The 27909-nt window shown below is 37.3% G+C and overlaps 1 protein-coding gene across 1 annotated transcript; it reads left to right on the plus strand.

Moving 5' to 3' along the window:
- The first annotated feature begins 2077 nt into the window (after positions 1–2077).
- LOC140838354 (transcription-associated protein 1-like) lies at positions 2078–27661 on the plus strand. Its single transcript, XM_073204588.1, has 35 exons — positions 2078–2441; positions 2568–3337; positions 3874–3999; positions 4076–4161; positions 5060–5168; positions 5369–5464; positions 5558–5620; positions 5712–5771; positions 6736–6804; positions 7847–7931; positions 8068–8120; positions 8195–8293; positions 8362–9594; positions 10018–10998; positions 11073–11408; positions 12791–13049; positions 13140–13362; positions 13464–13854; positions 15561–15710; positions 15827–16048; positions 17045–17266; positions 18003–18656; positions 19442–19714; positions 19800–20147; positions 20424–20836; positions 20907–21333; positions 21605–22903; positions 23075–23335; positions 23416–23706; positions 23798–24268; positions 24483–24914; positions 25462–25740; positions 26334–26885; positions 26982–27191; positions 27349–27661. Exons 1-35 carry the CDS (start codon positions 2384–2386, stop codon positions 27466–27468), a joined length of 11721 nt encoding a protein of 3906 aa, XP_073060689.1. The 5' UTR covers positions 2078–2383; the 3' UTR covers positions 27469–27661.
- The last annotated feature ends 248 nt before the right edge of the window (positions 27662–27909 follow it).

Genomic DNA, 27909 nt, shown 5'->3' on the forward strand with positions numbered 1-27909 from the left:
AAATCTTCGTACTTCACCAATGCAACATATATCATGTACATTGAATTAATATATAAAAATTCCATTAACTACGCATATATATTTATAAAAATAAGCAAGTTATATTCATTGTAATCAGTTTTGAAAAAAAAGTGCATATACAACTAATGTATCATCTTTCGCATTAAAAGATGTTTTAGTAAATAATGTAATTTAAACGCATACTTAGCAATTGTTTCAAGAATCGAAAGTGGTATAAACTAAGCAATGTGTGTGTGTGTATGTATAATCATGCCAATCTGTATCTATCCTATGTCATTCTTTGCCGATAATGCTGAAGTATCGATGTTTAAGTGAACAATTAGTGGAATAATTAGATTAAGAGACCCTACAAATTAAATTAAACTATCGAAAACAAAACAATATATTTTACTTGTTTTTATACTTTTCATTGGTCGTACAAATCATGCAAACAAATATATCACAAATTCGTTATGATGTACCTAAAGGAGAATTCGTTTATTGGAGAAGGCTAACGAAAAAGTATGTTTAAAAGAGAAGGTCCTAGAAAAACCCAAAACCGTGATACCTCATCGTTGTTACAATAAAAGACGTCGTTTTATAGACCCCGAATGGTTGGATTATAATCGTCCCACGATCATGCCCCTTAGACCATTCAAAAATTGAAACCGATCAGTTGATATTAGATAAGTTATGTTTTGGGGCTAGTGTTTTCACATTTTAGAAGTTATCTTTGTCATGTTATTTCAGTTTTATTTAAGTTGGAAAACATTTCCACCATTTTATTTTGTCCATTTGAGAGATTTTGTTATAACGACAAGTTCATTTTAATCTATTTATGAAATATACTGATTTTGATTGAGACTGTACTACGAGATTTATTGTTTTTCGATCGTATGATTATTAAACAACGATTGATGTCTCACGCTCAGGTTTCGATGAGTCACGCTCAGGTTTCGATGAGTGACACCGCGTTAAATAGATAAACAATACTAGATAATTTTTGTGTGACAAGCTCCCAAAATAGGCAAAAACTTGTGTGAGACGGTCTCACGGGTCATATTTGTGAGACAGGATATCTTATTTGGGTCATCCATGAAAAAGTATTACTTTTTATGTTAAGAGTTATACTTTTTATTGTGAATATGGATAGAGTTGACCCGTCTCACAGATTATGATCCGTGAGACGGTCTCACATGAGACCCACTCCTCAAATTAATGTCGATAGATTGTTTTTTTTTTGCAGATAGATTGTTTTTTTGTTATAATTATGAAATTTTACTTTGATGTGGATAGAATTGTAGTTTTTACGTTGTATAGGTTCAACCCAAAGACCCACTATTAATATGTTTTCTCACCACTTACAAACCAAACGTGTCAAGCCCACACATAAAATATTGCTGTGACCCAATATAGTCTTGGCCCGATATAGTTTTTAATTTTTTTTCAAAAAGAAGCCCAATAGTTTATCTTGATAATGTGTGGGCTTTTCTTTTCTTTTTTTTTTCCAAAATAATTTAAAATATGATATGTTAGTTTAGAACACTGTAAAATTAGAGTAGTGCTGACAAGTCATGAGAATTGGAATTAGAATATTTATTTGTGTTTGAATATTTGAAAGATATGTTTTGGATAAATAGTAGATTTTTTGTGAGACGGTTTCACTGATTTATATCTGACATTTGAGATGAGTCAAAGCGATCCATATATGTCACGAAAATTATACTTTAGACATAAGAACATAAAAAACAATGTTTTTAATTGAGTTGGGTCGAGTCGAGAAAATAATAATGTGAAACAATTTCACAATAATTTTTATGTTTGAAGAAAATAAAGATATGATTTCCATGTTTCAGTTTATTTCCAAAAATGAAAACTATTATAAGAAAATACGTACAACACAACATGAATTTTATCATGTAAATCAAAATAATAATTATTGAAAACGCGCATTTCTCGGATTTATAATATGTAGTTTAAAATTAAATCATAAAAATCAAATTTAAAAGTGCGATAATGCTACTAAAATACTAATATTCGAGTGTGCCGAAATACCATCGACTCCATGGATTGACTTATTTAAGGAACTTGAAAGCGAAAGTGAAACTTGGTACCATAAATTCCAGGCCGAGGGACTGTGCTGCACCAAGGCTGGGGGATGTCTTTCTTTCATCTTCCCCGTTTCTTTTGGTGATCACTGGAATCCAAAACCCTAACCCTAGTTCCATTTAAGGCTTACCAGTTCAATCCTTGATTTGGTGTTCTCCACTTTGTTGAGTTTAGGGCTTACCAGTTCTTCAAATTTTACAGAGATAAAGAATCCCTCACTTTTTTTTTTTGGTTTCTTTCGAGTTTCTGGGGTTAATTTCTGAAATCGTTCAACATGAGTCCGGTTCAGAATTTCGAGCAACACTCTCGTCACCTTATAGAACCCGATCTCCGTATGCTGAGTTTCCTTTTGGTTTTATTTATGCATTTACTACATGGGGCTTTGCGTTTTTGTTTTCTTGGACTTGTTTGTGTTTTTGTGATTGATCCTTTTGTGTTCTTCATAATATTTGGTGCAGCAATTCAGGCGCGGTTACAAATGGCAAATGAGGTGCGGGACAGTCTGGAGATATGCCACACGGGGGAGTATTTGAATTTCTTGAAATGCTATTTCCGTGCGTTTTCTGGTATCTTGTATCATATTACCAAGCCCCAGTTCGCAGATAATCCTGAACACAAGCTCCGGAATATAATAATTGAAATTCTCAATCGGCTACCGCACAGCGAAGTTCTGAGGCCCTTTGTTCAGGAGCTTTTGAAAGTTGCTATGCATGTGCTCACCACGGATAACGAGGAAAATGGATTAATTTGCATTAGGATTATTTTCGACTTACTCCGGAATTTCAGGCCGAGTTTAGAAACTGAAGTACAGCCCTTTCTGGATTTTGTCTGCAAAATTTACCAGAATTTTAGGGCTACGGTTAGTTATTTTTTCGAGAGTGGGGCTATGATTTCACCACCACCAGCCCAACCCTCCACATCAGGATCCCTGGGGCCATCTTTTAGTGGTGATGATGTGAAGCCAATTGAAATTTCTGATCAAATTTGTCCCTCAAGTGGTTATATTGGGACTGCAGGGCAACTTAACCCAAGCACGAGGTCTTTTAAGGTTGTCACAGAGAGTCCACTGGTTGTCATGTTTTTGTTTCAGTTGTATGGAAGACTTGTTCAGACTAATATTCCACACCTCCTGCCATTGATGGTAACAGCAATATCAGTTCCCGGCCCGGAGAAGGTTCCTCCCCATTTGAAGAATCATTTCATTGAGCTGAAGGGCGCACAAGTCAAGGTAAATATCACTTCATTCTATTCAAACTGTGCATGTTATTATGTCAATTTTTCACCAATTCAAGATATAGTTAGTTGCTTGTTTTGAGATTACACAAGGTCAGATACTGAAGCGATTGGATTTTACTATCCATAAAGCCATTCAATTCTATGCTTATGTCAAAGTAAAATTTGTCAATTTTCTAAAACTGCCTACACAGTAAAAGATATGGCATCAAAGTAAGATCAATGGTCTGTATTTTACTTGTGGGAAAGTATTCGAGACAACTGGAACCTGCAAGGTAGTTCCCTTAAAGGGCTTGTTAACGGTATATGCCTGGTCTATTCTGACATTCAAAGTGATTTTTACTGATGATATTCAATTATTCTGTTCGAAGTCAAGGTTTATGAACTTGCTCCCTGTTTGCATTTTTACGTACATCTTGGTTTCTGATATTTATGTTCCCTCACACAATCAATGATGCTCTCATTAGTTTCATTCTCTTTAACCTGACATGTTTATTGAACACTCTGTTTTCATTAATTCTTCATGTCCAGACTGTTTCTTTCTTGACTTACCTCCTGAAAAGCTTTGCTGATTATATCAAGCAACATGAAGAAAGTATATGCAAAAGTATTGTGAATTTGCTTGTCACATGTTCTGATTCTGTGACAATTCGGAAGGTTGGTTTTGCCTCTTTGTTTGGTTTTTCATCATTTATTAACTTGGAAACTGATGTGTAAAACCTGTTTGCTCCAGGAATTGTTGGTTGCTCTAAAACATGTACTAGGGACTGATTTCAAAAGGGGTTTATTTCCTTTAATCGATACACTATTGGATGAGAGGTATGCTTTCTACACATTGATCAGAATAGGCAATTTTGATGACTCTAGTTTCTCTCTCACCACTACAAGGGCACAATTATATTTGCTAAGCTTACTACATTATATATGCCTAGTCCATCATGTTTGTACTTTGTCGGATAAATCGTTAAATCTGATTTTGCAACTAATTAATTCCGTATTCTTAGATATGTATTATGGCTGATTCATTCAGTATATGACATGTTCAAGACCTCTCATATGCAAATGAGCTCACACATTTGCTGCTATGGTTTGTGGTATTCACGGAGAAGTTTTTAAGAAAGAATCCTGTTTGCCTCTTTCGTTAATTTTTTTCTCTTAATTATTTTTTTATTTACTCTCTCCTATCATGTCAAAATTCATTAGTTGATACCAGTATCTATATTGAGCATTACCGCGAGCTTGTAAAATGCGGAACTTTGATAAATATTTCTTCACAATTGTCATGTTACATTTCATTTATTCAATCGAAATAAATGTCATTTTATGTTGCAAATTTTCCAATAAATGCTCTTGTACCATGCAGCATAGTTTGTGATAAATGTGGAATGTGGATATAGCTTGTTTTTGTACTTACATTACTTTACTCGTAACCCCCACTGCGTGGGTTTTTGTTCTAATCCATGTACTCGAATATTCATTTGACTTTTTAGTTAACCTATGAATGTTCAGGCTCGACTGAAACATCTATCTCTTAGAATGATATGCACTTGTCAGTTACATAGTTTCTTGCTTGATCCCAGTGTGTGAAATTCACATGTTAGTTTGTTTGAACCACAATTGTTGTTGTTAGATTGTCATTAGTCGCAGTTCACATTTTCTGTTTTATGTCTCGATGCCTCTCGACATGACATTAATTTGATTTTTCGACAACTCATAGAGTCCTTGTTGGAACTGGACGGGCATGCTTTGAGACCTTACGACCTTTGGCATATAGTCTTTTGGCAGAAATCGTTCACCATGTCAGAGGAGATCTTTCTTTGTCTCAGGTATTAAATTTTTTTACTGGTCTCTAACGGTCCAACCAGGGAAACTTATTTGTCTGTTTCCTTTCCTTGTTTAGTGTTTGATTTCGATGCAGGAAAATTTTTTGCTCAAAGTTTTCCTACTTAAGTTCCACCTGTTTATTTTTACTTGGAACTGTACATGCATTGGAATTTGTTAATTCTTTTGGTTACTTGTGCTGCAGTTATCACGGATTATCTACCTCTTCTCGAGCAACATGCATGATGCCTCATTGAACTTGAGCATTCATACCACCTGTGCTCGTTTAATGTTGAATCTGGTAGATATTCAAAATCAGTCTTATAATAGTTTGACCATCTGAACCATGTTATTCTTTCCCGTGAGTTTTCAATTTCTTTTATGTTATTTTAAGGTGGAACCAATCTTTGAGAAAGGTGTAGATCAGACATCCATGGATGAAGCCAGGATTTTATTGGTATTTTTAGTGTCCCTTTCCTTGAGAGAATCTGATGCTATATCATGTGGTGGATATCCTTTCTTGATAACCGACTTGACTTGTCTCCCAGGGTCGAATATTAGATGCATTTGTTGGAAAATTCAACACTTTCAAGCACACTATTCCCCAGGTACTTCAACTATGTTCAAGTTCATTATTCAAAGAAAAGATTTTTGGACCGCTGTTTATACATCAGTAATTTATCCAACATTTGCTTATTTTTATAAACAATTCACTTATTCCGTACATCTTGGAATGCTTTCGGTGTTTTAGATCTCAATGGTTCATTTTATCAGTTCTTAACCGGCCAAATAGTTCAGTGAATGGATACGCCTCTAGAAACCTGGAAAAATGCAGACTGCATTTGCATCTCTTGATTCTGTTGCATGGACATTTATGTTCCAGTTACGCCAGTAAACAATCGTGAATTTTCCTTTCAAAAAGTGTATAAATTTATCGCAAAAGAAAAGGGCATGATTTTAATGCATTTTTGTTATGTGGTCTACTGATATAATATTCCATTTGCTGCGTGATCAAATTTCAGTTTGGCCATAAAACCAATTCAAAGATTGCCTGATATGTAATCCCTTGAGCTCCAATTCAGCTAGTTGAAGAGATAGAGTCCAACAAACTAAAGCTTGAAATAATTTGAGCCCAATTTTCTTTGCTGATCATAATTTCCAGAGAAGTGTTGAATGAGAGAATAAAGAAGGCAAAGACGTTAGTGTGGTTCATATTTTTATAATAAATAGTGCTTTTGGGACCAATATGGAGAAGTACGATGTATGGAAACTTTTATATGTTCCAACTTCATTTAACAATGTGTAAGCAGCCAAGAAGGCATTGATCACTTTGTATGCGCTTACACATGACTTATACTTTATGGATTCCTAAAGATGGTGCCATGGTGGTGTATAAATTGCAATGGCATTCCTTTCGGATTTGCAAATTTACGAGTCCATGACATTGTTTACTCATCTAAATTCATCAAATATATCGGGGTTCAGTTTTGCTGTCTCTGGTCGCTTTTATTGCAAAGCAGTTACATTTCACTAATGACTTATTCATTGGCCCATGTTTAATTTGGATGATAGCTACTGGAAGAGGGAGAGGAAGGAAAAATTCGGCCCACATTGAGGTCTAAACTTGAAGTGCCAGTGCAGGTAATTTGGCTCAATACTTTGACTTGATCTCTCCGTCTCATATACAGTTTTTTGATTATTTTCATGGATCATATTCTTCTTTTTATGTGTTTTTTAAGGCTCATAATTTATATTAGCTGGTTAGATGATTGTTGTAATGGTTGAGATTTGACAAATAATTCATGGGAATTTGCTATCATGTATACACTAATCGAATTTCATATTGCTGTTCGCATATTAAATCTCTTGCCTATATTCTCAAGGCTCTCGATGCAATCATCTGTGCTAAATATTTCGTTCCATGTTCAGCGAGCAGTGAATTAACACTTCAATAGAAATCTCTCTTTCTCGAAAATTCTGAAATTAACAAAACAACAATGGAATTAAGTAGGCATCTGTCCAGCCAGCCAAACGATGGAAAATATCAGGTGTTGTATAAAATTCGAACGATTATTTCATTTCGGAATGGTCATAGTTTTATATTCTAAAACTTTCCAAGTACCAGGATGTTAGCTGTTATGCCCAAGACTTGATTTTTTCAGTCCAACTAAAGTTGTCATCAGCCACCAAACAACTAGGGGATGGAGGTATTGGAAGCATCTCTTGTCACATTATAGAAAACACTGGAACTGTGGGTGTCTTTTTCCATTGAACAATCTGAACTCTAGGATGGAATGAGGGGGGGGGGTATCTTGAATGAGTGAAAGAACTTCATTTGCTAAAGAGCTTGCAAAGTTGGCTTGTTTTACCACCCAGCTTATAAGAAGCTGAAATTATTAGGGAGGACATCGCCATTTGTTTTCTTCTTGCTAAACTAAGATGAAATGGAAGTTTTGGTGGGGACATAATTAAAACGTTAATGGGGAGTTCACAATGATAGCAGTTTTAACTTTGATTTGGGCATTTTGGCAGTATGATTTGTAATTTGTTCTCTTTTGTTTTTTCCTTTTACAAACTATATTTTCTTGAACAGTAACATCAATCATATATATGTATCGTCTGATTTTGCTCTTTAATTTCTTTTAGTTTTCTTCTTGTTTCCTAATCTTTAGTAACGATGTAGCAAGCCGTCTTTAATCTACCCATGCCTGTTGAGCATTTCAAAGAAGTCAACGATTGTAAGCATCTGATAAAGACCTTGGTTATGGGTAAAAATCTTTTATCCTTTCCCTATCCCAATAAAAGAGACCAAGTACTTCATAAATGAAATAAAATTTACATTTTTTATGGGGCAGGAAGATTCACATATGGTTCAGTGGCTCACCTTTTTGACACGATTTGCAGGAATGAAGACTATCATTTGGAGCATCACTCATGCGCATGTGCCACGGTCACAGGTTTGCGAGTTCTCTTAGTTTTGTAATTTTGCCAATTCACAATTTTATATTACAGTACTATCTAAACAATATAGGTGTCACCCTCCACCCATGGGACCACTCAGCAAACACTTGCCTCTACGTCATCAGGTTCCTCAATGTCACAGCCGTTTAGAGGGATGAGAGAAGATGAGGTATTGTTTATAATATCACTTTTCTATGCCTAACATAGTGTCCTGAACTTATGTTTTGAGTTTGATAGGTCTGCAAAGCCTCTGGTGTTTTGAAGAGCGGTGTTCACTGTTTAGCATTGTTCAAAGAGAAGGATGAGGAGAGAGAAATGATCCATCTGTTTTCCAACATTTTGGCCATCATGGAACCACGTGATTTAATGGACATGTTTTCTCTATGCATGATGGAGCTTTTTGAGTGCATGATTTCTAACAGCCAGCTAGTCCACATCTTTTCTACTCTTCTACAGGCCCCCAAAGTTTTTCGTCCATTTGCAGATGTTTTAGTTAATTTTCTTGTTAGCAGCAAACTTGATGTTCTAAAACATCCCGATTCTCCCGGATCAAAACTTGTTTTGCATCTCTTCCGATTTTTATTCAATGCTGTGGCAAAGGCTCCTTCAGACTGTGAGTGTATTCTTCAACCTCATGTGCCTATTATAATGGAGACTTGCATGAAAAGTGCCACAGAGGTTGAGAGACCTATCGGTTATTTGCAACTTCTTCGAACAATGTTTCGTGCGCTTGCGGGAGGTAAGTTTGAACTTTTACTTCGGGATTTGATTCCGACGCTGCAACCATGCTTGAATATGCTGTTGGCCATGCTTGAGGGACCTACTGCTGAAGATATGAAAGAAATTTTGTTAGAGCTTTGCCTGACATTGCCTGCAAGGTTGAGTTCACTACTACCTCACCTTCCTCGTCTTATGAAGCCTTTGGTTATGTGTCTCAAAGGAAGTGATGATCTAATCAGTCTGGGTCTAAGGACACTTGAGTTTTGGATTGATAGCTTGAACCCTGATTTTCTGGAACCAAGTATGGCTAATGTTATTTCCGAGGTTATTCTGTCATTATGGTCCCATTTAAAGCCCGCCCCTTATCCATGGGGTGGGAAATCATTGCAACTTCTTGGGAAGTTAGGTGGTCGTAACAGACGTTTCCTCAAAGACCCTCTTGCACTTGAATGCAAGGAAAATCCAGAGCATGGGCTACGATTGATTCTCACATTTGAGCCTTCTACTCCATTTTTGGTGCCTCTTGATCGGTGTATCAATCTTGCTGTGGCTGCTGTCATGCATAAGAATGTTGGAATGGATGACTTCTATCGCAAGCAAGCACTAAAGTTTCTTCGTGTATGCTTGTTTTCTCAGCTAAATTTACCTGGACTTGTTAATGACGACAGATTAACATCAAGACTGCTATCTAGTTATCTTGGCTCTTCAGCTGATCCATCCCGGAGAAGATCAACATCATCTGATATCAAGGTAACTAACTTAATGGTGCATTTGTTCACCTATTTATTGCATCCTTTACTTTATACACATGCTTCATGTCTCTGCATTCTAGTAAGATAATACTCTAGAGGTTCATTATTTCTCTTTCTTTTTTATTTTTTTGTAGAAATTTTGTTGTTGTTGAATTATTTGTTTTATGTGAGGTTTATGATATTGGTCCATGTATAGGTCCATCTGGTATTCTACCTTTTTTCCCCCTTAGATGCAGTGCTCTTTATAGTTTCTATGCCTTTTATTGGTTGGACATTTACCTGGTATAGTTTTCCCAACTGAGATGCAGAGACATTTCTTCAATTTCTGTTATTTGTCGATATGATCAATGGGATACTGTGTAGAACTTCTTTACTGGAATTATAATTGGTGATCCATCAGTTAGAATATTTTTTTGTACAGGCTGACTTAGGTGTCAAGACAAAGACCCAGCTTATGGCTGAGAAATCTGTGTTTAAAATTCTTTTGATGACTTTACTTGCCACAAGTGCAGAACCTGAGCTACATGAACCCAAGGATGAATATATTGGTTATATATGCCGTCATTTTGCTATAATATTTCATGTTGAAAGCTCAGCATCTCAGAGTATGATTTCATCCACTTCCCTTAGCGGTCCTTTGCTTTCAATCAGTTCCAGTTTGAGCTCAAAGTATAGGCATACCACTTCTCTCAAAGAATTGGATCCTACAATATTTTTGGATGCTTTGGTAGAAGTACTGGCTGATGAAAACAGGTTGCATGCTAAAGCTGCATTAAATGCATTAAATATGTTTGCTGAGATGCTGCTGTTCCTTGCTAACTCGAAACATTCCGATATGATGATGCCCAGAGGTCCTGGCACTCCTCTGATTGTCACCAGCCCCTCAATGAGCCCTGTATATGCACCTCCTCCAAGTGTGCGTATTTTTGTATTTGAACAACTTCTACCAAGGCTGTTACATTGTTGTTATGGTAGCACGTGGCAAGCTCAAATGGGAGGTGTTATGGGGCTTGGTGCTTTGATAGGAAAGGTTACAGTTGAAATTCTTTGTCTTAATCAAGTTCGTATTGTTAGGGGTCTATTGTATGTGCTTAAAAGGCTTCCTACGTATGCTACCAAAGAACAGGAAGAGACCAATCAGGTGCTTATGCAAGTTCTTCGTATGGTCAACAATGCTGATGAAGCAAACAGTGAAGCACGTAGGCAAAGTTTTCAAGGTGTTGTGGAGTATTTGGCATCAGAATTATTTAGTCCCAACTCATCTATTGATGTGAAAAAAATCGTGCAGTCATCATTGGCACTTTTGGCTAGTAGGACTGGGAGTGAGGTTACTGAGTTGCTCGAACCTTTTCACCAACCTCTTATCATGCGGCCACTGCGGTCTAAGACTGTTGATCAACAGGTGACGTTGGTGGTGGTTGTTGGGGATTTGATGTCTTATGTTAATGTTACTAACTCATTTTATGCTGCTTCCAGGTTGGCACCGTCACTGCTTTGAATTTCTGCCTTGCATTGAGGCCTCCCCTTCTTAAGTTAACACCAGAGCTTATTAACTTTTTGCAAGAAGCTCTGCAAATAGCAGAGGCTGATGAAACTGTTTGGGTTGTAAAATTTATGAATCCTAAAGTGGCCACATCTTTGAATAAACTTCGCACTGCTTGCATCGAACTCCTTTGCACTGCCATGGCCTGGGCGGACTTCAAAGCTCAAAATCACTCCGAGTTGCGAGCTAAAATAATTTCCATGTTCTTCAAATCGTTGACAAGCAGGACCCCTGAAATTGTAGCCGTTGCTAAGGAAGGTTTACGCCAGGTTTATTAGACATATTTACTCAAGTTTTACATTTTTTTTCCTTTAGATTGAAAGTAGAGAATATTTGTGTTCGATTTGGACATTTTACTGAGATATTGATATCTTATCACATGATTTCTTATATTCATAGATTTTGAGTTTCCCACTAGCAATAATAATCTGTAAGTCTCTATTGTTTCATTTATGCAACTGCTTTCTTTGTTCATGTGGTTATTATTGATCGATGCTGTGTTGAATTGTATTATATAGGGCAGAAGTTTTCTTCAGTTCTTATTGCACTCTTCTAACATAGTTGGCATAAGCGATATAGAGCCTCCTTATTGGTGTTCTATCCAGTTAAACGGGTTGAATTTCCATATTATTTGTCTAGGATCCCATGCTTTTTTGGACCTGGCTTGTTTAGTTAGTTTTATTCTGTTTGAGCATACATTAATTTTGTTTGCCATATCTTAATGATTCTTTTTAATTATCTTTTTCTTTTTTTCCATTTCTTCACATTTTTTACATAGCATGACTGTTATTAAATGCGCAAGGCTCCCAAATATACATGTTCTAGGACCTCATTTCAAGGCATTAACTGTAGAAATTTTTTGAAATAACGTGCATTGAGAGTTTGAAACATAATATTTCGGACATTAGATGTATGAAAAATGTAATATAACATTATGTGTAGTTTTGAAACCATTGAACAATATTAAACCAAATACTGTACAATCAAATATAAATGACAATACATTGTATTTTACGTAGATTCTTATGGTTCACGACTCTTTCTTCTAAGGCACACTTTGCAATCAAAATATGAAATAAGGATGAATTGGATTTCACCTAGAATCGCTTGACCTTTAATCTGTGGCATGGCGTGCGACTTGATGTACCATTAGGCTCAATGGCTTCACCACCGCTATATCAAAAGTGTAGCCACATGCCTCTGGTGTTTTATGCCCGGACCCGGACACATATTTCAATTTAGCATCTTTTAGCTACTGTTGTGGAGTTAAAACAAATAATTTTTTTTTTCGAGGTGGCTTCGACGATGTAAAAAATATTTTCCCATTTACTTGAAAGATGGATCACTTGTTCTTTAAGATTTGTGCTAATTCTTCCAAGTTGTTTCCTTCATTATCCAAAAGGAAAATAAAATTCTGATGTTTTTTTAAAAAAATTAACTTTTTCATAAGATTTTGATAACTAATTTTTTACTCAAGTCTTGTACAAATCCTTGTAAGAATTGAGCGACACTTTCTCAAGTATCGTACCTAATAAGTAATTGCAATGTCCTTCCGACATCAAATGAATGTAAATGTTTAATGTATATGAACTTCAATCTAGTTCATCTTAATGATTTTCTTAATTTAATTTTCATTACGATCCTATGTTAGGTTATTCTACAGCAGCGAATGCCAAAAGAACTCCTCCAAGGCAGCTTGAGGCCAATATTAGTTAATTTGGCACATACCAAAAATCTCAGCATGCCTCTGTTGCAAGGTCTCGCTCGGCTGCTCGAACTTCTATCTAACTGGTTCAATGTTACATTGGGTGGGAAATTGTTGGAACATCTTAAGAAATGGTTAGAACCTGAGAAACTTGCTCAGTGCCAAAAGTCCTGGAAGGCTGGAGAGGAACCTAAAATAGCTGCTGGTGCGTAATAATTGTATTGCATGATCATTGAGAGGTAGGACATCCTTAAGATGTATTGTTGTTTTAATGATATTCTTCAACTTTTTGCAGCTATCATCGAGCTCTTCCACCTCCTTCCCTCTGCGGCTGGAAAATTTCTTGATGATCTCGTAACTTTGACGATTGACTTGGAAGCCGCCCTCCCGCCTGGACAGTTTTACAGTGAGATAAATAGTCCATATCGTCTCCCACTGACAAAATTTCTTAATCGTTATCCGACAGCTGCTGTTGATTATTTTCTTGCTCGATTAAGCCAACCCAAATATTTCAGGAGGTAATTTCAAGATAAATGATGGTAATTTTCTCTAGGTTTAAGTTTGCTGTTGATAATGTTTAATTGTTTATGTATTAATTGTGTTGGATCTTTTTATCTAGGTTAATGTACATAATAAGATCGGATGCAGGCCAACCCTTGAGAGAAGAACTTGCTAGGTCACCAGAAAAGATAATAGCTAGTGCATTCTCCGAATTTTCGCAAAAAACTGATGTAGCAACTACTCAAGGATCTTCCAACCCGTCTAGTAATTTAATGAGCGATGAAAGTCTCGTTGCTCCTACATCTGACGAGTTTGTTCATCTGGCTATCACCTCTGGTGCAACATTAGATGCATATTTTCAGGGTCTTGCTTTGGTTAAAACTCTGGTTAAATTGATGCCCGGCTGGTTGCAGAGTAACCGTGTGGTTTTTAATACACTGGTTCTGTTGTGGAAGTCCCCGGCTAGGATTTCCCGTCTACAAAGTGAGCAGGAGTTGAACTTAATGCAAGTAAGTTAAAAATGACAGTCTGAATATTCCATCTTGAGAGCTTGTTTTCATTATTTTGAGATACATTCTGCTCTATTTCAAGTTAGATTTATTAGCAATTTAGCATGGTCACAATATCTGGTATGTTTCGTATATGCTTTAGTCTTTTTTTTCTGTCACCTATACCAGATACACTGGATTTAAGCATATGTGATTCTAGCAAATGGCAAAGGTGTCTGGTTTTAGTGATTTTTATCAGTTGGACCCATCCCCGAGACAATAGTAAGAACTAATTGGCAATTTACATTTGTTGGCTGAACATTATACAAAATGGAAGTCTTATTTGCTATATATCTTTTACTTTGACGTTCTTGCACTCTTTTCATAAGCTTTTTCGGAGCATCAGTTTTAGATAAGCTTAACCTGTTGAATAAATGGTGCATCCATTGTAATTTGCTAAGTGTTGGTGGTGGGAGGTTGACTTTAACTTAGATTGAATGAAGTAATCAAGAAGGATATGAACCTTAATTTGAACTTTGAAGTTAGTTTTTTGTCCATCTAATCTAACAATAAAAATGTATTTGAATTAGTTTGAGATATTTTCTAAGGTGAGTCAAGGTTTGCATATATCTCCTGACATATCACCATTGCAAATTTATCTCATAGGTCTGAATGATGAGCTGTGTATACGATCCTATACGGCTCAGAACTTATTTGTTTTCAGAGATTATCTCTGAGTCTTCATTCATAGGACTGACTGTATATTTATCTTGACTGATCTTTGGTAACTTTAATGACACGTTCACACCTTAGGAGTGGCAGTGGCCATCCTTTTCATAATTTTCCTCACTCTACCTAGACAAGTTGTACTCTCACTTAGGAATTGAACGTTATTTATAGAATTCGTGAAGACATATTGAAGTTTCTTGAATCTGACGAGTTGCTACACTAAATGGTTTGCGACATAATTTTTTATTCTAGTCCGTTTATCGTAATTAAAAGCTATCAAGTATTTAATAAAATATCGTTTCTTATAAAAAATGGTTGGTGGCACAATTATTTAGGAATTAGAATGATTCTTCAAGATGGAATGCATATTCTTCGAAAAATGGTTGGTGCCAGGTAGAAATTTCCTGAGTCTTCAGAACTTCTCAGCTGTTCCTTAGTTTGAGTCGGTCCGAGCATCACTGGGGAGTGGAAAAGTTTTTGGAGAAATGGTTGTCCCTACTCAGTTGAAAAATGTAAAGATCTTGAAGTTTGGTTGATGGTTCCAGAATCAAAGTTTACATATGAAGGCCTTGAAAGATTGGTAAACAGTGTAATTTTAGTTCATGTTTGGGCATGAATTGCCTGTGATTAATATTGCAGACCTCAAAAAAGTTGGGAAAAATTAGCATATATACTAAATGATGACCAAGGAGTTAAAATGCTTAGGCTCAAGTGTTTATCTGGAAGCTCGAACTTTTCATAGTTTCATTGTTAATTGGTTTGATAACGGACATTTTTCCCTTCAAAGGGGCAGAAAGGTTGTTTGGTTGGTTACTTGGCCTATCAGACTCTTCTTTATTATTCTGAAGGGCCAGGCTGCAAAATGAGCAGCAATTGCTCCTTGTTCAGTAGACTACATTTTCCTATTAACATTTCCTATGAGTGAATAGTACCTGTTTCTATCTATGATATTTTTTGTTGCCAACTTATTGATTGTTGAAATCACGGTACATTTGCAGGTAAAAGAAAGCAAGTGGCTTGTCAAATCTTTCTTGAACTACTTGCGTCATGACAGAACGGAGATCAACGTGTTATTTGATATTCTAGTCATCTTCCTGTTTCAGACTCGCATAGATTTTACTTTCTTAAAGGAGTTTTACATTGTTGAGGTATTAAATGTGTAACATTGCCCCGATTACTGTTTTTATAAAATCAGATATCAGTTTGTATTATTTTTGTTTCGGTACGCTTAAAAGTTGAACTGTTGTCATCATAAAATGTCCAGGTTGCTGAGGGCTATCCCCCCAACTTGAAGAGAAGTGTTCTACTTCACTTTCTGAACATTTTTCAACTAAAACAGTTGAGTCACGATCATTTGGTAATCGTGATGCAAATGCTGATTCTTCCAATGTTAGCTCATGCTTTTCAGAATGGCCAAACTTGGGAAGTCATTGATGCAGCCACAATCAAGACGATAGTTGACAAACTCCTTGATCCTCCAGAAGAGGTAAAGAGTATTTTTTATGTGTTTGGATAATGGTTCTTCTATATGATTTTGGCTCGTTATTTTCAACTATTTCAACCACTTCGGCATATTGTTGCTATCGAAGTCCCTAGAAGATTGACCGTGTGCGATCTCATCTAGTCCTTCAGTATAGATGCTTAGTTGGTGCCAGTGCAGTCTTATCACAAAAAAAAAATTGTTGATTCTACCTTTAAAATTAGAAAGATTATTAAACTGAAAGGGAAAAAAAGGTTTTCGTCCATACTTGTACCCACTCATGCAGCCTCGTTCTCTTCCCCCCATAAATCCATGGCAACCTGTCCCCTTGCTGCTCACACCAAATCAGCTGCTGTGCCTCACCCAATATATAAGTTCTTGGCACCATTTTTCACGGAGTGTTATTGCCGTTGGAATCGTTTGACCCCCTTCTTTAAATGCATTTCTGCATGTACATAGACAAGCACAGATATCTATTTCACATACATATTGTGTGAGTTGGTGGCTAGGCTTTGGAGTGGAAGTAAATTATAGGTGACAGTATTGTGATTTGGCCTCATGAGATTGTGTATGAAACTTTGGAAGAGAATCAACAGAGAGGGGGGTTTGTTTCACTGGGAGGGGACATTGGAGGTCTCGACTCTCGAGCGGGTGAGAGAAGCACTGGGTTTAGGCGGGGTGGTAATGTCTGGATTTAGAAAAATCTTGGTATATTAATTACTTCTCTCCTCGTGAAATTTTGTGGTACTGAATGAGGACATTTAGTTACATTTTTTAGTTATTTTTCCCTGTTGCATTTTACCACTGTCGATATGCTCAAATAAAACTGATTGCTTCTCTTACTCCTCCAATGTTAACCAACTGAAATTATTGAGTTGTCTGCGAGATTTTGGTCTTAATTATGATTTGATTGAAGCTGCAATTCTTGTCCAAACAAGGATGTAAAGATATAGATTTCTTTCATTTGGAGACTGAGTGTGCTTTTCATTTTGATATTTCTAGATATCTGCTGATTATGATGAGCCCTTAAGGATAGAGCTTCTGCAGCTTGCCACTCTGCTTCTCAAGTATCTTCAAAATGACCTTGTTCACCATCGGAAGGAACTTATTAAATTTGGCTGGAATCATCTCAAGCGCGAAGACAGTGCTAGTAAGCAGTGGGCATTTGTCAACGTTTGCCACTTTTTGGAGGCGTACCAAGCCCCAGAGAAAATTATTTTGCAGGTGCTTCCGCCAGTATATCGCCATATACTGCATTTCTTAAATAATGCCCTCTTAATTTTTTTCTGAAACATATAAATTACAGGGTTGAATAGTAAAAGAGCCAAAATATGCGACTTTTGAATATGGATGCTTCATAAGCTGTTGATTCTTATTATTTTTTGGGTTTGCGTGAGACTTTGATAATTCAAAACAAAGATCACAACTTGTAAATCAGGTTGGCACCATAACATGTGCTTATAAACATGAAATTGTCCTCAGGTGTATTTGCATGTTTTTTAAGTCCATAAATGTAAAAAAAAAAAATCTTAACAGAGTTATAACTGATTTGAAACTGCTAATGTAGTCAGCTTTTCGGCACCTATTGTCGTATTGCATGCACGTTCTAATATAATGGCCCTTTCCACTCTTTCTATCCACTTCTTGGCAAAGTGAGATTTGTTCAAGTTTTTGTTATAAGTCTCGATGCTTTTATGTATTTTAAAAGTAAATGGGGCACACCAATTTGCTTTGGAGGAGTTGGAGAGTTAATAAAAAAAATTTGCATTACACTGCCAGGTAGTTCTACTGCATACTTCGAGTCACCACAACTATATATTCTCCTTTAGTTTGGCCTATCAGTAAAGTAATTTAGCGTTGCTACTTGTTTGCATTCTTTTGATTGTTGCTACTTGTTTGCATTCTTTTGATTGTTGCTACTAGTCAATTGAGCACTTGTATTGACGGCTTTAGAATACAGGTCTTTGTCGCACTTCTGAGGACTTGCCAGCCAGAGAATAAAATGCTGGTTAAGCAAGCCCTTGACATACTCATGCCAGCACTTCCACGTAGATTGCCTCTCGGTGATTCTCGTATGCCAATATGGATACGTTACACTAAGAAAATTTTGGTTGAGGAAGGTCACTCGATTCCAAATCTTATTCACATATTCCAGCTCATTGTTCGACACTCGGATCTTTTTTACAGTTGTAGAGCTCAATTTGTTCCCCAGATGGTAAATTCTCTCAGTCGTCTTGGCCTTCCTTATAACACTACGTCAGAAAATAGGCGCCTTGCTATTGAACTTGCTGGGTTGGTTGTCAATTGGGAAAAACAAAGGCAAAGTGATCTGAAGAAAGGAACTAATAGCGATGGCACAGTCCAGGGTGCTGATGGACTGCATCATAATTCTGCTGGTGGGGATCCCAAGCTTTCTGTTGATGGATCTTCATTTTCAGAGGATTCATCTAAGAGAATAAAAGTGGAACCTGGTCTTCAATCGCTCTGTATCATGTCACCTGGAGGTGCCTCTTCGATTCCTAATGTTGAAACTCCTGGGTCTTCTGGGCCACCTGATGAAGAGTTTAAGCCTAATGCTGCAATGGAAGAGATGATAATCAATTTTCTTATTAGGGTATGTCTCAGGTTTACTTTTGATTCAAAAATTTATTGAAGAGAGCTTACGTTTAAACCTAGAGTAGAATTTTAAACTCCAATTTGCAAGTTGCAGTCAAAGTAGAATCTATTTTTGTGTGTGTGTCATTATTAATATTTGTGTTTCAGTTACAAGTCAGTTAAAATTTTCTTTTCGATTTCCTTGAGTTAAAAATCTTCTTATTTTTGAGGCAGCCCTGTTATCAGCTTCTGCAATGTGCTATGAGGCATAATCTTATCTTTTTTGATAGAATAGTGCCTTTTCCCAATTTGCATTACTGTCATTTCCAAATAGGTTGCTGTTGATGGAATTTGGACAAATAGGAATGTGGGTCGTGCTGCTATTACTTCCAAAGATACCCGTGTAATAATTTTGTCTAGTAGGCACTTTTTTCACCAAAGCATAAACAGTACTGTGAAAGAGGGCCCATAGTGATATATACATCTCTCGAATAGCAACTGCACATAGATTCTCTACAGCACATATATTGTTCCTAACTTAATCTTCCTGCATCTCAACTTCAGCTACTCGGATTGTGGCATGCCATGTATCTTTTTCGTGAGTTGATTCACTTTCTGAAAGATATTCACGATTAACTTTCTTTTTGTGTTTTTCCTCATTTGCTTGCTTATGTTAGATGATACAAAAGACATGCCATTTGTGTCCTCTTTTTGTTAGTGTGCCATTGTTGGTAATGACTCAAGAAACAAAATGTGTTTTATGTGGTGTTATATAGACTGATAATTTCCTTTCCCCCTAATTAGGTAGCATTGGTAATAGAACCTAAAGACAAGGAGACAAACAAGGAGGCAAGTCTTATGTATAAACAAGCTTTGGAGCTTCTATCACAAGCATTGGAAGTTTGGCCCAATGCCAATGTAAAATTCAATTATTTAGAGAAGTTGCTCAGCAGTACACCATCCTCTCAGTCGAAGGATCCATCGACTGCCTTAGCCCAGGGCCTAGATGTGATGAACAAGGTCTTGGAAAAGCAACCCCATTTGTTTGTGCGAAATAACATCAACCAGATTTCTCAGGTAAGTTTCTTTGTGCATCATGATTTTTTTTGCATTGCTTTTTTGGAGGCCAATTTTTTATGGCCCTTTTATTCATCTTTGGCAGATTCTGGAGCCATGTTTTAAGTTCAAAATGCTAGATGATGGAAATTCCTTGTGCACTCTTTTGAAGATGGTTTCTGCCGCATTTCCTCCTGAAGCAATTAGCACAAGTCAAGAAGTGAAAATGTTGTATCAAAAAGTAGAGGAACTCGTACAAAAGCACCTTGCAGCGGTTGCTGCCATTCAGAGTTCAGGAGAAGATAACTCTGCTAGCATGATTAGCTTTGTCCTTCACGTCATAAAATCCTTAGAAGATGTGCACAAAAACCTTGTCGATCCTTTCAGTTTGGTTCGTGTCCTTCAACGTCTTGCACGAGATATGGGAATATCTAGTGGTTCTTATACCAGACAAGTAAGTATCTTCATTCAGTAAGCGAACATTTTTTGTTTTTTGCATTCTACTTTTAGATGTTTTGAGCTGATATCTGACCATCGTGCTTGAACTCATGACTACATTGTTAGAATAGAATAGGTTCATGGATTTTATACTCGGAATGTATCAAGGTTCATTGGAAGTTTGTGTGTTAGGTTTTGATGTTTTTTATATTTCATGTAATGCTTTCATTGTCGTGTTCGTACTACATCATTGTATGATGCATCTTCAAACACAACTTGTTTATTCTTCCAGGGCCAGAGATCAGATCCTGACTCTGCTGTGACTTCCTCTCGTCAAGGTGGCGATATTAGGACTGCCATTACAAACTTGAAATCTGTGTTGAAACTTATCAGCGAAAGAGTGATGAGTGTGCCTGATTGCAAAAGATCTGTAACTCAAATACTCAACTTGTTGCTATCTGAGAAGGGCACTGATCCTTCTGTACTTGTCTGTGTTCTTGATGTGATTAAAGGTTGGGTTGATGATGCTTTTGGTAAATCTGGATTATCTGCTGTGCCTAGTACGTTTATCACTCCAAAGGAAGTTGTTTCATTACTCCACAAGCTTTCACAAGTAGATAAGCAGAACTTTTCTCCGAGTACTGCTGATGAATGGGATCGGAAGTATCTTGAACTGCTTTATCGGCTTTGTGCGGACGCGAATAAGTAAGTGAAAATGTTGGTTTTTTCCAGACAAATTGATACATAATACTATATTAACTTAATTTACTTCCAGGTATCCTCATTCTCTGCGTCAAGATGTGTTTCAGAAAGTGGAGAGGCAGTTTTTACTTGGTTTACGGGCAAAAGATCCTGAGATGAGGAAGAAATTCTTTGCACTTTATCATGAATCCCTTGGGAAAACATTGTTCACTAGGCTGCAGTACATCATTCAAGTTCAAGATTGGGAAGCTTTAAGCGATGTTTTCTGGCTTAAACAAGGCCTCGATCTTCTTTTGGCAATCTTAGTCGAGGACAAACCAATTACGCTGGCTCCAAACTCTGCAAAAATTCCTCCAGTTTTGGTATTGGGTGAAAATTCCATGTCTGGTCCACAGCCAATGGCTCTTGATAATCCTGAAGGCTCAGATGAAGCTCCTCTGACACTTGATAGCTTTATGTTGAAGCACTCGCTTTTTCTGAATGAAATGAGCAAACTACAGGTAGAAATTCGCGTGTTTGTTGCCCTTTTTCTTCATTGATGCCTTCTCTTTCTTAACTTTTGTTGGTCAAAGAACTCAAGCAATTGATTCACTTCAGTAATAACAAAAGTGTTTGCATAGTTAGGATAGTCGGTTCTGTCTCACTTCAATAGTACAACGCTGCTTTTGACTTTCTCACACCTACTTTGGCCCTATTTTTTTGGTACTAGAATTTCTATACATCAGGTAAGAATTTTTTTACTAATACTTATGATATTGATTTGCATTATAGGTTCTGGATCTTATCATCCCGCTAAGAGAGCTGGCCCACACAGATGCAAATGTTGCTTATCATTTGTGGGTTCTGGTGTTTCCTATTGTTTGGGTAACCTTACAGAAGGAAGAACAGGTGGCACTAGCTAAGCCAATGATAGCTCTATTATCGAAAGATTATCATAAAAAGCAGCAAGCCCACCGACCAAATGTTGTGCAAGCTCTTCTGGAAGGGCTTCAATTAAGTCACCCTCAGCCACGGATGCCCAGTGAACTAATCAAATATATTGGAAAAACTTATAATGCATGGCACATTGCATTAGGACTGCTTGAAAGTCATGTAATGTTATTTTTGAATGAGACTAAGTGTTCTGAGTCCCTTGCTGAGCTTTATCGGTTACTCAATGAAGAAGATATGAGGTATGGTTTGTGGAAGAAACGCTCAATTACATCGGAAACTAGGTCTGGTCTTTCACTTGTTCAGAATGGGTATTGGCAACAAGCTCAAAGCCTTTTCTATCAGGCCATGGTTAAGGCAACTCAAGGCACCTACAGCAATACAGTCCCAAAAGCTGAGATGTGCCTTTGGGAAGAGCAGTGGCTCCATTGTGCTACTCAACTTAGTCAGTGGGATGCACTTTCTGAATTTGGGAAATTTGTTGACAATTACGAGATACTTCTTGATAGTCTCTGGAAACAGCCTGACTGGGTATATTTACGAGATCAAGTTATTCCGAAGGCTCAAGTGGAAGAAACTCCAAAACTTCGTATTATCCAGGCATATTTTGCTCTTCATGAAAAGAACATCAATGGTGTACAAGAAGCTGAAAACATTGTGGGAAAAGGCGTTGATCTGGCTTTGGAACAGTGGTGGCAATTGCCTGAAATGTCCATTAACGCCAAAATACCTCTACTGCAACAGTTTCAGCAATTAGTTGAAGTTCAAGAATCAGCTAGGATTATTGTGGATATTGCAAATGGAAACAAACTTTCTGGAAATTCTGTTACTGGTGTTCATGGTGGCTCATACGCAGATCTTAAGGATATCCTCGAGACATGGAGATTGAGGACACCGAATGAATGGGACAACTTGTCTGTTTGGTACGATTTGCTTCAGTGGAGGAACGAATTATATAATGTGGTCATAGATGCATTTAAGGATTTAATAAACACAAATTCACAACTTCATCATCTTGGTTTCCGTGACAAGGCGTGGAATGTCAATAAACTTGCCCACATTGCCCGTAAGCATGGGCTGCATGATATCTGTGTTTCAATTCTTGAAAAGATGTATGGACACTCGACGATGGAAGTTCAGGTCTAGTTGCTTGTGTTTTTATCTTTCATTTGATTCTTATGCATAACTACTGCCAACCCCTTCTATTAGGTTATGGTGGAGAGGGAATGGAGGTAGAGGTGGTAAATAACAATAACACATTGGTCTTCCAATTTTTTACTTCATTATTTAATGTCGATTAATCATCTGCAGGAGGCTTTTGTAAAAATAAGAGAACAAGCAAAAGCGTACTTGGAAATGAAGGGAGAGCTAACCAGCGGTCTTAATCTGATCAATAGCACTAACCTGGATTATTTTCCCGTCAAACACCAGGCTGAAATTTTTCGCCTCAAGGGTGATTTTCTGTTGAAGCTTGGTGACTGTGAAGGTGCCAACCTTCAATATTCAAATGCCATTTCTCTCTTCAAGAACTTGCCCAAAGGATGGATTAGCTGGGGAAATTATTGCGATATGGTATGTGCTCTTTTGTTTGGTTATATGTTTCTCTTTTTTTTGTGGTAACTTGAAATGATTTATTCTGATCTTTTGTACAGGCCTACAAGGAAACTCATGAAGAGAACTGGCTTGAATATGCTGTGAGCTGCTTCCTTCAAGGCATCAAATTTGGAATTCCAGATTCTAGAAGCCACCTAGCTCGGGTCCTGTATCTTCTTAGTTTTGACACACCCAATGAACCTGTGGGAAGAGCATTCGATAAATACTTGGAGCAAATACCGCATTGGGTTTGGCTTTCTTGGATTCCTCAGTTGTTACTTTCCTTACAAAGGACAGAAGCTCCACATTGCAAACTTGTTTTGCTTAAAATTGCCACTGTATATCCTCAGGTAGATAGATTTTCTTGAAAATGAGGATTTGAAAATCTAATTCCGAAATTGGGTCCTCTAAGTATTAATACTCTCTTCTTTTAAATTTTAGGCACTATATTACTGGCTTCGAACGTATCTGCTCGAACGACGTGATGTTGCAAATAGATCTGAATATGGTAGAATGGCTATGGCCCAGCAGAGAATGCAGCAAAATGTAGCTGCTGGATCTATCGGGATGCCTGATGGAAATACAAGAGTGGCTTCTCAGGGTGGGGGCTCATTGGCGTCAGAAAATCAGCTTCATCAAGGAGCTCAATCTGCCGGAGGTCTTGGATCACATGATGGAAGTAGTTCTCAGGTGCAAGAACCAGAAAGATCTAGTACTGCTGAAAGCAGCATGCCGTCTGGAACTGACCAGTCATTGCATCAAAGTTCATCTGGTAATGATGCAGGTCAAATTGCATTGCGACGTAATGGTGCCATGGGATTGGTTGCCTCTGCAGCCAGTGCATTTGATGCTGCAAAGGACATAATGGAGACTCTTAGAAGTAAACATACCAATCTGGCTAGTGAACTTGAGGTAGGACCTTTGTTTAATTATTTGTACCAGTCACTCTCTTCTACTTGTCATGTTCAATTTGAACTGGAGGGAAATTAATAATAAGGTATGCTTGGTTAATAATTCCGGAAACCTTGCTGATTTCATCACACTATGGTTTTACATGAAGTTAGAACAAACTTTTGAACTTTGAAACTAAATGTTTGATGTGGTTGAGAAATGTTTGCTTTTGCAGATTCTACTCACAGAAATCGGGTCACGGTTTGTTACATTACCTGAGGAGAGGCTGTTAGCAGTAGTTAATGCCCTGCTCCATCGCTGTTACAAGTATCCAACTGCCACGACAGCGGAAGTTCCCCAGTCTCTCAAGAAAGAGCTCTCTGGTGTTTGCAGAGCTTGCTTTTCGGCAGATGCTGTTAATAAACATGTTGAATTCGTTAGAGAGTACAAGCAAGATTTTGAACGCGATCTTGATCCAGAGAGTACTGCTACATTTCCAGCCACCCTTACTGATCTTACCGAACGATTGAAACACTGGAAGAATATTCTCCAAAGCAATGTCGAAGATCGTTTTCCTGCTGTTCTGAAGTTGGAGGATGAAAGTAAAGGGTTGGAAGAATATTATGCTGTCGATGTCGAAATTCCAGGACAATATTTCACTGATAAGGTACATCAAGTCAATTTAATACTTAATTAATTGCTTGTTCAAGATCATATTTTTAACCTTGGGCATTTAGAAGTAGCAAACTATGTTGAAATTGAATAATCCCCGACTATTTTATTCTATGTTTGACGAATGGTATGGCATGGATGGTTGATTCATGTTTCTTCAGAACGAACATATGCTTTCTAATTATTGTCTAATTTCTTTTTTTTTATTTATTGAGGATACTAATGGTTGTTTTAATATTTGGGTTTTGCAAACAACTGTTCGGCGGGGGGGGGGGGGGGGGGGGGGGGGGTGTTGGTATTGTTGAATAGTAGCTATATGAAGACAAGACGAATTAAAGTTGACCCGGTTGAATAAACTGTTACAATAATAATTTATGTAACTAATAGGTGCCAATCATGTTGTCGGTTGATAAGAATGCAATGCAGCTGCATCAAATATCAGTTTTATGTAACAGTGGATCCTGGGTTATCCTGTTTTTTCCCCAATTGTTTTCTTTTTAACACTGAATCTGTTTAGTAAATAATATCATCGTGTGATCTAGGAAGTTGCACCTGATCATACTGTGAAGTTAGATCGCGTGGGAGCTGACGTTCCAATTGTGAGAAGGCATGGCAGCAGTTTCCGTCGGTTGACCCTGATGGGTTCTGATGGCTCTCAGCGCCATTTCATTGTTCAGACTTCTCTGACTCCCAATGCTAGAAGTGATGAAAGGATCTTGCAACTTTTCCGTGTAATGAACCTAATGTTCGATAAGCACAAGGAATCTAGGCGTCGCCACATCTCCATTCACACCCCGATCATTATTCCTGTGTGGTCACAGGTATAGCGTTAGTACTGAGGTTTTGTATTTTTTATTTTCATTCACTCTTGTTACGTCCAGATACTCTCATGAAATTACGTCCAGATACTCTCATTTTTCATGAACCCCCAAGTGTAGTGAAATGAACAACAATAAAAAGCAAATAATTATACGTACGATGGAAATTTATGAGTAGTTTAAAGAATATAAAATCCAGTCATGGTTTAAGACACGATTGTCAACGCAGTAATGCACTTAAGGCGGTCTTTATATTAGAAATTCTGGAAAGTTATTTGATAATACCATCTAGAATCTACGAATCACAAATAACACATCTACCATTAAACTATACCAGAAAGAATATGATTATTATATACAAGAACATTTTCAGCTGGCTGATATGCCAGTTGCAGTACGTCTTACTCCTTTCATTTTGGTTGGGTAAAGTAATCTCTATGCCTTGCAATCCAGGTATCACACCCCACATAATGTTTTCAGGTCTTTCAGCCAATTGATACGTCCCAAAAATTCTCCCTGGTTTTACAACATTGGGAGCACTTCATGTTGACCGTATCAGTGAGACAATTTGATTCATTATTGTATTTGATGTGTAGGTCCGGATGGTCGAAGACGATTTAATGTACAGCACCTTTCTTGAGGTATATGAAAATCATTGTGCTAGAAATGATCGAGAGGCAGATTTACCGATCACATATTTCAAAGAGCAATTGAACCAAGCCATATGTGGCCAGATATCATCTGAAGCTGTGGTTGATCTCCGCCTTCAAGCATACAATGATATCACAAAAAATATTGTGACAGACAGCATACTCTCGCAATACATGTATAAAACTTTAGTTAGTGGAAACCATTTATGGGCATTCAAGAAACAATTCGCTATTCAGTTGGCCCTCTCAAGCTTTATGTCCTTCATGCTACAAATTGGAGGAAGGTCCCCTAACAAGATTCTGTTTGCCAAGAACACGGGAAAAATTTTTCAAACTGATTTTCACCCTGCCTATGACGCAAATGGAATGATTGAATTCAATGAACAGGTGCCTTTTCGTCTGACAAGGAATCTGCAGGCATTTTTCTCTCATTTCGGTGTGGAAGGTCTCATCGTCTCAGCCATGTGTGCTGCTGCTCAAGCAGTGGTTTCACCCAAAGTGTGTAATTTTGGTTATTTTATTATATTGAGCTTTTTAGATGCTTCTTGATATTGAAATTTATGATAAATTTGTTTTTAAAATATTCCGCTGCAGCAAAGTCAGCATCTGTGGCATCATTTGGCTATGTTTTTCCGTGATGAATTGATATCTTGGTCCTGGAGAAGACCTCTTGGGATGCCTCTTACTCCTGTTGTCGGAGGTGGTGTTTTGAATAATGTTGACCTAAAACAGAAAGTCTCCACAAATGTCGAGCATGTAATCGACCGGATCAATGGAATCGCTCCACAATACATCTCCGAAGAGGTATGCTTTACGCTGTTCCGAAATGCTATAAAATTCGAGCTAGATCTCTACACTCGTGGTATCTCGTTTTGCCTTGTGAAATTATTTGTGCTGCTTAAATATCTTATGCTTATGTTCTCATGTATTGTCCCGACTGGTTTTGAATCTTGCCAAACAGGAGGAAAATGGTAATGATCCACCACAATCGATGCAGAGGGGTGTCGCTGAATTGGTTGACGCTGCTCTCTCTCCCAGAAACTTGTGCATGATGGATCCGACTTGGCACCCCTGGTTTTAATTATTGGTTTTTTTTTTTTTTTGGGGAAGGCTGTTTAGGTTATCGGTCAAGATATTAGAAGAGGTTGGAATATGTTAATCTGTAAATCGAGGTTGGTTGATCTCTGTAGTTATAACTTTGCGATGTCATATATTGGGAGGTTTTGTAATGTTGAAATAATAAGCTGTGTATATATATATTAGCTAGCTTTCATCAGCTCATGTCACAAATTGTCATGAAATTCATTTCATTTTTTGATATTAGTGTACTTGATCCGAGTAGGAATCAGTGTTCTAAAACGATTTAGACCACACCGGAAACTGCTAGTCGGCCAGCCTTAGGGCCTAGGATTAATTAAATTGTTTTGGGCTTTTTAATTTTTTTTGGGTTTTAATCTAAATTAAAAATCCAATTAAAAGTAATTTTTTTTAAAAGTAATTAAAAATTCAATTAAAAGTAAAT

Source organism: Primulina eburnea, chromosome 8 (assembly GCF_022965805.1).
Source record: "Primulina eburnea isolate SZY01 chromosome 8, ASM2296580v1, whole genome shotgun sequence".
In the NCBI taxonomy this organism is placed as follows: domain Eukaryota; kingdom Viridiplantae; phylum Streptophyta; class Magnoliopsida; order Lamiales; family Gesneriaceae; genus Primulina; species Primulina eburnea.